The sequence below is a fragment of the Lissotriton helveticus genome, chromosome 8 (assembly GCF_964261635.1).
Source record: "Lissotriton helveticus chromosome 8, aLisHel1.1, whole genome shotgun sequence".
NCBI classification, from domain to species: Eukaryota; Metazoa; Chordata; class Amphibia; order Caudata; family Salamandridae; genus Lissotriton; species Lissotriton helveticus.
This window is the reverse complement of record NC_136069.1, coordinates 347640056-347653113: the sequence shown is the minus strand read 5'-3', so window position 1 is coordinate 347653113 and position 13058 is coordinate 347640056. Positions and strand designations below refer to the sequence as shown.

Below are 13058 nucleotides of genomic sequence, written 5' to 3'. Positions count from 1 at the left end.
TTGTACACGGCTACTAGAAGATTCAACATGCACTGAATGCCCGAGGCCGCGCCCATCAAACGGTCTTGAAAATATGATGAGGGACAACCTGCATCCCCTTACGTCTGGGAGGTCGCTTATGTCTGGGATGAGACATTATTTTATCAGATGGTCCCATCCTTAATGTGTCACTGTGGAGCAGAGAACAAGCAATCACAATTATAGTAACTCTCCTGCATAGTTTATCATATGGCACAAGACCCCTCCCAACCATCATGGGTGATACTGGAAAATGGACTTACTGTCTTTAGTGGCTGGATTGTTGCTATGGAACCCGTACAAATCAATTCCCTCTAGATCTCTGCAACCTGCTCTTCACGGTAATGCTCCCACTATGCAAGACGGCCACAAGTCGCTCAAAGTTAACCCTTTGTGATATGCTGGGGCCCTGTTGTAGTATAACACTGTTGTTATGATGACCATAAATAGATTTCTGGGCTTCAACGAATATCTAAATGTTTTCCAACACTGGACCATGTTTTCTCTGGGGGCACCTTTCTACACCTTCCTTGCTGAATTGTGGCAATATGTTAATCCGCGTTCGCAGTTCAGACGGGTGTCTCACTGTCTTAAGCAGCAGTATGACTGCCCTCCCTGGACGCTTCATGGGTCTTCAATACTGAAGTTCTTTAAGACTTGGGTGTCCTGTAAAGGATTTGTGTCTGGTCATATGGGTGCTTATACAGGAGCTCTGCTCTAAACCTGTCATCAACGTGTCCAGAGGGGCTAGTCTGCTCCCCGCTCAGACTTATGGAGGCGTTTCCAACCCCATTGGGACCTCTGCCAAATTATTTGGACCTGCCCAAGTGACTCTGAAACTGGCAGGGCAGTTGGAGGATATTGTCTGAGACTAGTGGCCGTAGCATCCCTCCATCAGCACCCGTGGCGCGACTGCACGATACGTCCGAAGTAGCTAGCGTCTCTAACCATAGCCATCTTCTCATGTATCACAACTGGCTCCAGTTACAAGGAAAGATCCAAAGGGAGCCTTACTTTAATACAAATTCTGTTTGTCTGAACTTTTTCCCTTCCAATACAGTGAAATTGGTTGATGGAGTTGGGCAACTTCAGTAATAAACTTCTTTGGCACTTTAAAAGCATGAATGGAGAGCATGCAAGTATGCACCATCTAATATAAAGCGAATATACATTGTATGCAGGCATAGGGTTGAATTGACAAATGGTGTTTACCTGTCAAGCCCAGTGGGTTCTGCATCCAGCACTTGAGCACCTCCTGGTGTCGGCTGCCTGCACATGTTCCCCCTGTCAGGCAAGTGTAGGGTTGCTTCTGAGAGTGCAGTCATGTGATGTGACTGCAGGAGGCGTGTGGATAGCTTGCAGTGTGGCTACTGTCCCTGCCTGAATTGCTGACTGCACTAACATTGCTCGAGGCGCTTTAACGTGTGATCGTTCGAGGCCACCTGTCAATCCGCCGTGTGTGTTTTGTATACAGATGAGAGTGAAGGTGACACTCAGACCCTGATCATGAATTCTAGGAATGGGGAATAACTGTATTGACCCATCATTTTTCGCCATTGCAGGTAGAAAAACACAAATATTTTACACCTTCTCTGAGCTGTATTTGTATTTTGTCTATTAACCTCATAACATGTCATACGTGAACAAAAGCATTGTTAGATTAACTTGCATATGTAGGAGTGTAGTTTATAAATGTGTGCGCGTGAAGCGTTACAGAGGCATGGTAACTTAACACAGAAGTCATTCAGTGCACCCTGAGACAAGAGAATGCTTTTTCTTACTATGAATAAATGTGGTTTCTGTGAAAAGCTTCAGGAAATACAATACTGAACAACCCAAACAATTGCTCAGAACAAATCGTGTTAAAGAAACGAAGCACTCGCTAATTTCTACGACCCCACTTTAAAGAAGCCACTGGAACGTGACTCGCTTTGATATACTGCACATTAGGAAGCCTCTCTCAAATTTATTATGTACTCGGCAACTCCCCGACCACTGATGAACTGAACTGGCCCATTGCCTCTAACGAGGTAATGGGCCGGTTTATTAGAGGTCGGGGAGGAGCGGGTCGAGTTAGTTTTAGTGCATGTTTTTAAATGTACTTATTCTCTGGGAGTGATGAAGTTTCACTTTGTGGCCTGAAATATTTCAATGCGGCAACATATTTAATTTTTCAACACTTGGATTTAGCAGTGGCCGTTTCTTAACATGTGTCGTATTTGCCCAATAAAGAACATTTCAGGTTTCCAAATGCCACCTCTTTAAGCAGTCTTTTTTTCCCGTGAATATGCCAGAAATGAGGTTTGTGCACACATTATCCAGATAATTCAAAACCAAAGGTGACAACAGCCGTGGAGGATCTATTGAACTTTGGGAGGGCGCACAGCAGAGGCATGGCACCTCCCCCAGTCCCTTTTCCCAGTGTAAATGTATTATTAAACACATTAGAAGGCTTTTGTTACCTCGAATGAAAGAGGCATACCCCTGAGATTGAGTTATGATAAACACTGAAGATTGGTCGGCGCAAATGTTGTCAAGAACACAAAATCACATTAATCTCCGCCACAACCTTTTCCATTTGACAAGTATTCCGCTGGCGAGTTTTCACAGCAAATGGAGTAAATCAAATCACATTCCTCAAAAACAAAATCCGGCGAGCAGCGCGTGATATCACTTTAATATGTCTTTCAGTATACATTGCAGATTCGCTTCAAAACTTGCCAGGCGCTATCGGATTCAAATACACACTGAAGTCTCAAAGGATGGCACACTGTCCTAAAGATAGATTGATAATCTCTTCTAGATGATGCTTGGTAGAAACCTCTCCTGTAACTTTTAAACACATCAAACAAAATGTCATATACTCCAACTAGCAGCTCGCTTGTTGCAACCTGCGACTTGAAGCGGCACACCTACACAAGAGGCAAGCACTTTGGTAATGTTATCCCCGTGCCCCAAGTAGGGAAGCCTTTTCTTTGACTAATGAAGTGATCTGGTCATGGCAAGGATCCTGGGGAACAAAAGGGGGTGGTGATGGACGGAGCATCTGAACCAATCAAACACTCACACCCAGTCAACAGATCTGGGTTTAATCCATCACCGTTCTTTAGCCCACTCTACCACCCCAGTTCAGACATGGCCATATGCAAATCAGTCTGACCCTGTGCCTCATGGAAACAGTCCAGCCCGAACTGCCAAGCCATGCCTTCCCTGGACCGGAAACAAGCTTCCGAGGACCGGTTTCTGGCATTTCAACCGTCTTCAGCCCGGCTTGCTTGAATCCAGTGGCAAAGTGAGCAAGGGACTCACGTCTGAGGATACCCTGACAACTTCCCAGAAATGAAGGAATGTTGTGTGTGGAGCGGTCATGCTTCTGTAAGAGTAGTCTACTTGTCTTTTAGGGATGTCCGCACTCACTATAGCTGATGCTACATATACCAAATCATTGCCTCTAGAATCTAGAAACAAATTGAAGTTCTCCAGTGTGCGGAGTGTAAGCAAAATAAACATAAATACCAGGGACTCAACCTAAGTGAACCCAACAAAGAATCTGGGTCTGAGGTATGCATGATGGGTCCAAGCCCATGTCTCGGCTCACACAAATTTGTTTACTTCCATGAAAAACATGGGACAGCGGCCTATCCTTTTCCTTCACAATCCATCAACTTATGTCTATCTCTTATTTCCATTACTTGTTGACATAGTGACATGGTTTTTGCCCAATGAAAATTTCTTGAGTTTTAAATCATTATAAGTATCTCGAAGACTCAATATTTCATTCTACTCTGGTCGAGTGGCCTTCTGCTTAATACTTTTTGAACTAAAACCAAGAAGATTGGAAGGGGCTAAAAACACACTGTCCATTATCTTTGTAATGTTAAAGTCTATGACGACATTGCAGAAATATAGAAATACTCAACTCACCCTTGATGGCCTTGGTGTTGTCACCCTGAACACTGTCATTTGAATGGTTGCTTGAGACAGAAGATACACTGGAGGTCCTAACGAAGCCGAAGGCTGGCATCTTAGCAGTAGGCAAGCGTGAGTAACCTGGTGGACGGAGTCCTGACTGGCAAGGTTTTGGGTGATTCGCTTTGATAGCGTTGTGTAGATTACCCTTTTTCAGATCCACTGTGGAGAACAAAGTTAGATACATGAAGTAAAAATTCTCAAGAGAATTTCATTAAAAAAAAAGTAAAATAAAATTAGGACAATTTTTAAGGTTCCCAGATTAAATCATACTATCCACCTTACTAACATACATTTTAAACTAAGGCATATTTAGTGGACATCTATGGCGTTTGCATAATAATGATAAATGCATGCACATTTTATTTCACTGAGTCTGCACTATATAGACCAGATTGATTTCCTACCGCCTTGAGTAAATGAAATCCTACACCTCTCATTGCTTCATGATAAACAAGCAAGCTTCAAATCCCCTCACTGCTGTTGTTGGCATAGTCAAAGCACATTATTTCCCAAACTTCAAAGTGTCGTTCTGGCAACAGCACTAAATGCTTAAGCTGCTTGATGAATGCACTTCTTATCCCCCCCCCTTCAACACCATTACTCCATTTACCCTCTCTGCCAGTATGATTGCCACATGCCTCTACACAAAGACTACCTATAGCACAGCCACTCACTACTCTTCCGATAGTCTCATGCCAGCTGCTCATTTTGATTTCTTTCCCTTAATTCTCTCTTGGCTCCTTTAAGTGAGATCACTCCTTTCCTTAAAAGCCGTACCCCATCTGGTGCACCCGCACATCCTTTCCAATCTCAAGCTGTTAACAAACTTGTTCTCACCCCCAACAGACAAACATATCTTTCTATCCACAGCTTCCCAAACTTTTCATATTGGTGACACACTTTTTGGAGATGCATCATTTTGTAAAACAGTAAGGCAGTGTAGCGAGTGAGCGTAGCGAGCGAGCCCAAACCACTAAAGGAGGGTTCATGGGGGTTCTCCTCAGGAAGAAAATTTTGAAAAACAAGTGGGCAAATGGTGCATTTTCAAGCAAATTTGAGACCATGAGGTTGTACACATGCCCCTGCAGCGGATGTCTTTGTCCTTCTCTCCATCCCTCCCTCCCTCTCTCTGACTCCCTCCCTCTCTCTCCCTCCCTCTATATCTCTCTCTCTCTCTCTCTCTCTCTCTTTCTCTCTCTCCCCTCTCTCTCGCTCCCTCTGTCTTCCTCTGTCTCCCTCTCTCGGTCTCCCTCCCTCACCCTCCCTCTGTCTCCCTCTGTCTCCCTCCCCCTCTCTCCCTCTGTCTACCTCCCTCTCTCTCCCTCTTTTTCCCTCCCTCTGTCTGTCTACCTCCCTCTGTCTCCCTCTATCTCTCTTGCTCCCTCTGTCGCCCTCCTCTCTCTGTCTGGCTCCCTTTGTCTGTTGCCCTCTGTCTGTTGCCCTCTGTCTGTTGCCCTCTGTCTGTCGCCCTCTGTCTGTCGCCCTCTGTCTCCCGCTCTCTGTCTCCCTCTCTCTGTCTCCCTCTCTCTGTCTCCCTCTCCGTCTCCCTGTTTCTGTACCCCTGTCTCCCTCCCTCTCTCTCTCCCTCTGCCTCCCTCTCGCTCTCCCTCTGTCTGTCTCCCTCTGTCTCTCTCCCTCTGTCTCTCTCCCTCTGCCGCCCTCCCTCTGTCTCCCTCTCTCTGTCTCCCTCCCTCTCTCTCCGCCTCCCTCTGTCTCCCACCCTCTGTCTGTCTCCCTCTCCTTCCCTCTGTCTCCCCCTGACTCCCTCCCTCTGTCTCCCTCTGCCTTCCTCCCTCTGTCTCCCTCTCTCTCTGTCTCCCTCTGTCTCCCTCTCTCTCTGTCTCCCTCTGTCTCCCTCTCTCTGTCTCCCTCCCTCTCTCTCCCTCACCCTGTCTCCCTCTCTCTCTCCCTCTGTCTCTCTCCCTCTCCGTCTCCCTCTCTATCTCTCTGCCTCTCTGTCTCTGTCTGTCTCTATCTCTGCCTCTGTCTGTCTGTCCCGACCCAGTCTCTGCCTCTATCAGTCTGTCTGTCCTTCTCTCTGTCTGTCCCTGTATGTCCCTGTCTCCCCGTCTCTCTGTCTCCCTCTCCTTCTCTCTGTCTTTGTCGTCTCTGCCTCTACCTGTCTGCCCCTGTTCCGGTCGCTGCCTCTATCTGTCTCTGTCTGTCCCTGTCTCTGTCTCCCTCCCTCTCTCTGTTTCCCTCCCCCTCTCTCTCTGTCTCCCTCCCCCACTCTCTCTGTCTCCCTCTCTCTCGCTCCCTCACTCTGTCTCCCTCTCTCTCCCTCACTCTGTCTCCCTCTCTGTCTCGTTCCCTCTCTCTCTCCCTCCCTCTGTCTGTCCCCTTCTGTCTCCCTTCCTCTGTCTGTCTCCCTCATTCTGTCTGTCTCCCTCTGTCTGTCACCCTCTGTCTCCGTCCCTCTGTCTCCTTCCCTCTGTCTCCTTCCCTCTGTCCCCTTCCCTCTGTCTCATTCCCTCTGTCTCCCTCTCTCTCTTTCTCTCTCCCTCTGTCTCCCTCTGTCTGTCTCCCTCTGTCTGTCTCCCTCTGTCTCCCTCTCCCTCTATCTCCCTCTCCCTCTGTCTCCCTCTGCCTCTGTCTCCCTCTGTCTACCACGGACTGCCTCCCTCTGTCTCCCTCTCTCTCTTTCTCCCACGGTGTCCCTCTCTCTCTGTCTCCCTCCCTCTGTCTCCGTCTGTCTCCCTCTGTCTGTCTCCCTCCGTCTTCCTCTGTCTCCCTCCCTCCCTCTGTCTGCCACCCTCTGTCACCTCACCCCAGCTTCCCGGGCACACACACAGACGCAGCTGAGTACTTTGCAGGTCTTTAAAAGACCATTTACTGGGAGACGTTATGCAATAGATGAGGCATAGTGAGAACAAAGCTTTCAAAGGAATGCCTCTTAATTAGCAGCAGTTATGTGCTAAGTGCCTGTTAATACCAGTGTCATCCCGCAACACAACCACCATTTGTAGGCGACACGGTACTGTGTCGGGACACACAGTTTGGAAAGCTCTGTTCTACGCTATGAAACCTATTCCTGAGCACCGGGGTCCACCTGCAGTGTTTCAATCCCACTTTAGGATTGTGTTGTTGGACTAATGTTCTATTATCTGTACGCCATTGGTGCTCACATAACGTTCCAGTATGCCTGACCAGAGACGGCTAGCGTGGAAAAGGCGGTGTAAGAAGGAACTGGTGCTGCTACGGCTTGGCAAGAGAATGAACGCATGAACTTTCACTGCAGTTGGCTACCGGAGCATCATCATCATTGTTGATGATGAGTGGCCAAGCCGTGAATCCATGTGCACACAAGCGGATGGAGAACATCAACTTCATTTCTCTGATCAGCAGTACATGCTTATACCGGCTGCTGAAATCACCATGGATTACAGGAATGGACACTACATTTAACAAGGAGCAGAGGAAAGAATTGACCATTCTAGACCTAAGGTTCAAAAGTACTAATGAAACATACAGGGTAAGTGCACTTACTTTTGCCAGTTAGTGAACTGCCTGGAAGTGTACCAATGCGTGATGAACACAGCATGTTAGAATCTCTCGAGAAGGCTCGAACGCACTATAGAAGAAGACCCATTCCAACACAAACCTATGTGGTACGTCAACACGCGAGGTCACGCTGACCGTGTGTACATCCATCTCTAGTTCACCTTCCACAACAAGTGACTTCCAAGCTCAATAGCAATGCCGAAGGACAACATTCTGTTTGCATGTCCTGTCTAGCAACTCACTATCACTTTTAGGCCTGTCAAACTTGTCTACCTTGACACTGCACCAGTCACTGACACAGCACCAGTGGTAAATAAATATGTGTGCCACAGGAAATCTAGATTTGACTCGTCGGCAAGCCTTCATGCCTATTGATGACGATCCTGCTAAAAAAAATGGGAAGAATGGTGAGAGTTATCTTTTTATAAATTATGTATTTACGTTTGAAAAGGATGATACGTCACTTGTAAAGGAAAACAAAAATATTTCTTCTCTGCTTAGGTCCAGGAGGGTTGAAAATATACAAGAGAGTGGAAAACAAATGAGACAAGAAGGTGCAAGGAGGTATATTCTTGGATACCACAGAGCAGTGTGTGGTCACCAGCAGCTTTTTGGTAGGTCGCCAAACTCCAGGCAATAAAATAAAGATGCCTTTAAATTCTGTATTTATCTTGCCACATTTGCTGCCTTTAAAAGACAGAGGTCAAATGTCAGGCTGTGTCTCGTTATGCTTATTTTTTTAACACTTCTCTTACTTTGCAGTCAGAGAAAGAAAAATAAAGTAAAATATGTGATAATACTGCAAGGTTACATTATGAGTAAAAGGAAGGCTGGTGAATGTCATTTCTTTCTAGCGCACAACAAACTGTAAATACCTGTAAATGAACTGTACTCATTCAGCAGTTAAGAAAGCAAAATCAAGCACATTTTATTTTTTTGTAATTCTGAAGTGTGATAGAAATAAAGATTTTAGGAGGATAAGAAAAAATCATGACAATTTACTTGGTGATGGGCAACTAATAAATATTCACTGATAACTGATTTCCACACATTATCATTTGTTTGTCATATAGTTGTATGTATTAAACTGTATGTCTGTGCAAATTAAAATGACCATTACAATGGAAAATGTGCTGTCTGCAAATGACAATGAGCCACTACACAATACTTTATTATTCCATAAAAAAATAGCCTGGCTCATGTCCATTAAAGCTAGGTGGTCATGGAAGTGTGTCATACTAACAAGTGGGCTGTGGTTCTAAAAGGTATGGGAAGAACTGCCATAGAGGATTTAAACAACTCATTTGCACCAAGGGTAAGAATAGCAATTGATCATTACAATTTGAACCATTGCAAACAAGGATCCAGTGAGAAGATAGAGGAATATGTCAGAGCATTGGAAAAACTAGCTATTATGTGTAGATTTAATCATCTTAATTTTAATGATGAACTCGGTAAAGGCCTGATAATTATGCCTTGTGGTAACTCTAACATACAGGATAGATTATGGGCCAATGGGGACTCTCAATGAAAAAAAAGTACAAGCTATTGTTTAAAAATCAGAACTTACATGTAAGTGTGCAAGAGCTGTCCTAAAGAGTGACAGTGAAACCATGGACTTCAATTCACCAAAATGCCAGCGGTAGCGGAAGTGACATCATATACCCGTTGACCTTAATGATGTTACAGAAAGTGACATCATATGACCTTTGACCCTGCATCGTCTCAAGAAGTGATGTCACATAACCTTAATCCTGATGACATCGCAATAATTAATATTGCTGAAGTTACATAATTGCATAATTAATATTATATATTCTCCTAGGGGGGAACAAACGGCGGGGCTTTCTTTTCCTTGAATTTCTTTTTGAAATAAGTGGGCTTTACTAGTGCATTTTAATCCACAATTTTCACATACATTTGCTAAAAAGCCATAGGCTTTAAAAAACACTCACTAAATATTCAAGTCCTTTCATGGTGTGCCAACTTATTGAAATCTGACAGTCCCCTTGAGTTTACACAATTATGTTTTAAAATGTCGTACGGGTGCCCCCTTATGTCAAAAATTACCACCATTGCTAGGACCAGCATTTTGCCATGGTGGCCCCTTTTGCCCAAACATTACATAAAATGGGCCAGTGCCAGAATTTTCACAATATTGCTTCTCTTACAGTATGGAGGTCCCTTATGTCAAAGGTTATTTCCTAAATGTCAAGGTCCACATTTTGTCATAGATGGCACCATGACCTTGCCACAGTTGTCTTCCCATATGCCAAGAATTTCCTCCAATGTGCCACCGCCAGCAATTTGCCATGGATGCCAACTATGTCAAGAATGTCCTCAAGGAGGTTGCGCTGGCATTTGTTCCGGCGGACTTAAGCATGGGCGTAAAATCCGCTCCGCTCGCGGATTTTTCGGATTTTCGGCAAATTCGCAATCCGTGAACGCTCGCGAATTTGTCGAAAATCCGTGAATCCGCTCGCGGCGGATTTTTTGCTTGGTTGCGGCGCGCGGCGTGGTGCACGGCGTTCACTTTCCGTCATTTAGCGTTTGCCGAGTTGTTTTTCTTTGCAAGTGACGCGCCATTTTAGATCTTGCTGCGTGTTCCCGCGGGAGTTTGGCGCCCGCGAATACGTAATCGCGGCTTGCCACCTTGCACAGCACAACTCGCGAGAGTTCGCAATTGCGAACACGTAGTTGCGGCGGAAAGGAACAATCTCGCACTTGCGAAATAGAGATTTTGCAATTTCGCACAAGAAAATCACCAGCAAACAGGATAAACCTTCAGAAAATTATGATTTTTATCAGAATCACTCCTCAGGTTGACATTTGCATGGCCTTTTTTTTTGCAAGGAGTCCATTTTGGAGGGGGGGAGGAAGGAAGTGCCCCACAGTCTCCAACTTCCTGTTCCTGTCCAGCAGGCTCCTCCCAGTGCTTTGTCCATCTCCTGGTCACTTTCATTTGGATCTGGAGCTGGAAGGATTACTTTTTGTGGGTGCTGCTGGATATTTGGATTTGAGGCCTTTTTGACTGTCTTTGGATCACTTTTGGATTAGAAATCAACTTTCACAAGTAAGTTTGTTTGGGGCATTACAGTTGCTGCAAGTAAAATTTTGGAACTTTTTCAGAACATTAAATACATTATATTGTGGGTAGCCACAGTATCCAGTAGGACCAGGGTTGGTTAGGGGTGCATGATACAACTGTTTTGTTGAATTTAAACACCATTGAGGCCATGGATGGGCTGGGATTGTGCTGTTTTTTGTCCTTTTTTTGGGCCTGCTGGTGTGGCCCTTTGCCCAGGGGTGGTGAGTGTTGCATGGGCCTAGTCTTTCTGTGGGGTGTCTTCTTGAATTTAAGGCAACATGTGCTTGGGGTGTAAGGGGCCATTTTGAGGAGAGGCAGTGTCTGAGGCCTGCACTTATTTTGCCTACTTTTCATCCATTATGCCCAGGGGTAGTGAGTGTTGCATGGGCCTAGTGTTTCTGAGGGGTGTCTTCTTGAATTTAAACACCATTGAGGCCATGGATGGGCTGGGATTGTGCTGATTTTATTGTTTTTTGTCGTTTTTTTGGGCCTGCTGGTGGGGCCCTTTGCCCAGGGGTGGTGAGTGTTGCATGGGCCTAGTCTTTCTGTGGGGTGTCTTCTTGAATTTAAACATAATTGAGGCCATGGATGGGCTGGGATTGTGCTTATTTTATTGTTTTTTGTCGTTTTTGGGGGGCTGCTGGTGTGGCCTTTTGCCCAGGGGTGGTGGTGCATGGACTGAGTGTGCCTGTGGTGTGGTCTCACTCTCTTTAATGTAAACATCATGGATGGCATTGGATTTTGGTGATTTCTGGCTGTTTTTCTGTTTTTTGGGGGTGTACTGTTGATGTGGACTGGCCATGTGGGTGGTGGTGGTGGCCATCTTGAGTGCTGGCTGGTACAGGCAACATGTGCTTGGGGTGTAAGGGGCCATTTTGAGGAGAGGCAGTGTCTGAGGCCTGCACTTATTTTGCCTACTTTTCATCCATTATGCCCAGGGGTAGTGAGTGTTGCATGGGCCTAGTGTTTCTGAGGGGTGTCTTCTTGAATTTAAACACCATTGAGGCCATGGATGGGCTGGGATTGTGCTGATTTTATTTTTTTTGTCGTTTTTTTGGGCCTGCTGGTGGGGCCCTTTTCCCAGGGGTGGTGAGTGTTGCATGGGCCTAGTCTTTCTGTGGAGTGTCTTCTTGAATTTAAACATAATTGAGGCCATGGATGGGCTGGGATTGTGCTTATTTTATTGTTTTTTGTCGTTTTTGGGGGGCTGCTGGTGTGGCCTTTTGCCCAGGGGTGGTGGTGCATGGACTGAGTGTGCCTGTGGTGTGGTCTCACTCTCTTTAATGTAAACATCATGGATGGCATTGGATTGTGGTGATTTCTGGCTGTTTTTCTGTTTTTTGGGGGTGTACTGTTGATGTGGACTGGCCATGTGAGTGGTGGTGGTGGCCATCTTGAGTGCTGGCTGGTACAGGCAACATGTGCTTGGGGTGTAAGGGGCCATTTTGAGGAGAGGCAGTGTCTGAGGCCTGCACTTATTTTGCCTACTTTTCATCCATTATGCCCAGGGGTAGTGAGTGTTGCATGGGCCTAGTGTTTCTGAGGGGTGTCTTCTTGAATTTAAACACCATTGAGGCCATGGATGGGCTGGGATTGTGCTGATTTTATTGTTTTTTGTCGTTTTTTTGGGCCTGCTGGTGGGGCCCTTTGCCCAGGGGTGGTGAGTGTTGCATGGGCCTAGTCTTTCTGTGGGGTGTCTTCTTGAATTTAAACATAATTGAGGCCATGGATGGGCTGGGATTGTGCTTATTTTATTGTTTTTTGTCGTTTTTGGGGGGCTGCTGGTGTGGCCTTTTGCCCAGGGGTGGTGGTGCATGGACTGAGTGTGCCTGTGGTGTGGTCTCACTCTCTTTAATGTAAACATCATGGATGGCATTGGATTGTGGTGATTTCTGGCTGTTTTTCTGTTTTTTGGGGGTGTACTGTTGATGTGGACTGGCCATGTGGGTGGTGGTGGTGGCCATCTTGAGTGCTGGCTGGTACAGGCAACATGTGCTTGGGGTGTAAGGGGCCATTTTGAGGAGAGGCAGTGTCTGAGGCCTGCACTTATTTTGCCTACTTTTCATCCATTATGCCCAGGGGTAGTGAGTGTTGCATACTTGCATGTCCCTAGTCTTTCTGTGGGGTGTCTTCAATGTAAACATCATGGATGGCATGGGATTGTGCTCATTTTTCTGTGTTTTTTCGATTTTTTGGGGTGTATAACTGAACTGATGTTCCTCTGTCTTCCATTGCTTTTAGGTGCACAAGAAGACTCAAGAGAACCACCAGTGCCAGGAAGAAGTCCTGCAGCGGTGTGTGTGTGCAGCATAACGTCACGCGACGTCACGTCTGGACACAGAACCCTCTGCAACTCGTGCAACTGCTGCCTGCTGACCTGCTCTGAAGAAGATGGCCCCAAAAAAAGTAACCCGTAGCTCCTCTAGCAAGAAAGGTGCCAGTAAGGAGCAGAAGAAGCAAGTTACCAAGGACACTGGTG

General features: G+C 46.0%; 1 protein-coding gene across 1 annotated transcript in view; it reads right to left on the bottom strand.

The window, feature by feature from the left end:
• Window positions 1-13058, bottom strand: part of MTUS2 (microtubule associated scaffold protein 2) — a 1701731-nt gene that overhangs the window by 901082 nt on the left and 787591 nt on the right. The window contains exon 7 of the mRNA XM_078657132.1: window positions 3943-4149. Within this exon, the coding sequence (XP_078513258.1) occupies window positions 3943-4149 (207 nt within the window). The remainder of the gene's footprint in view (window positions 1-3942; window positions 4150-13058) is intronic.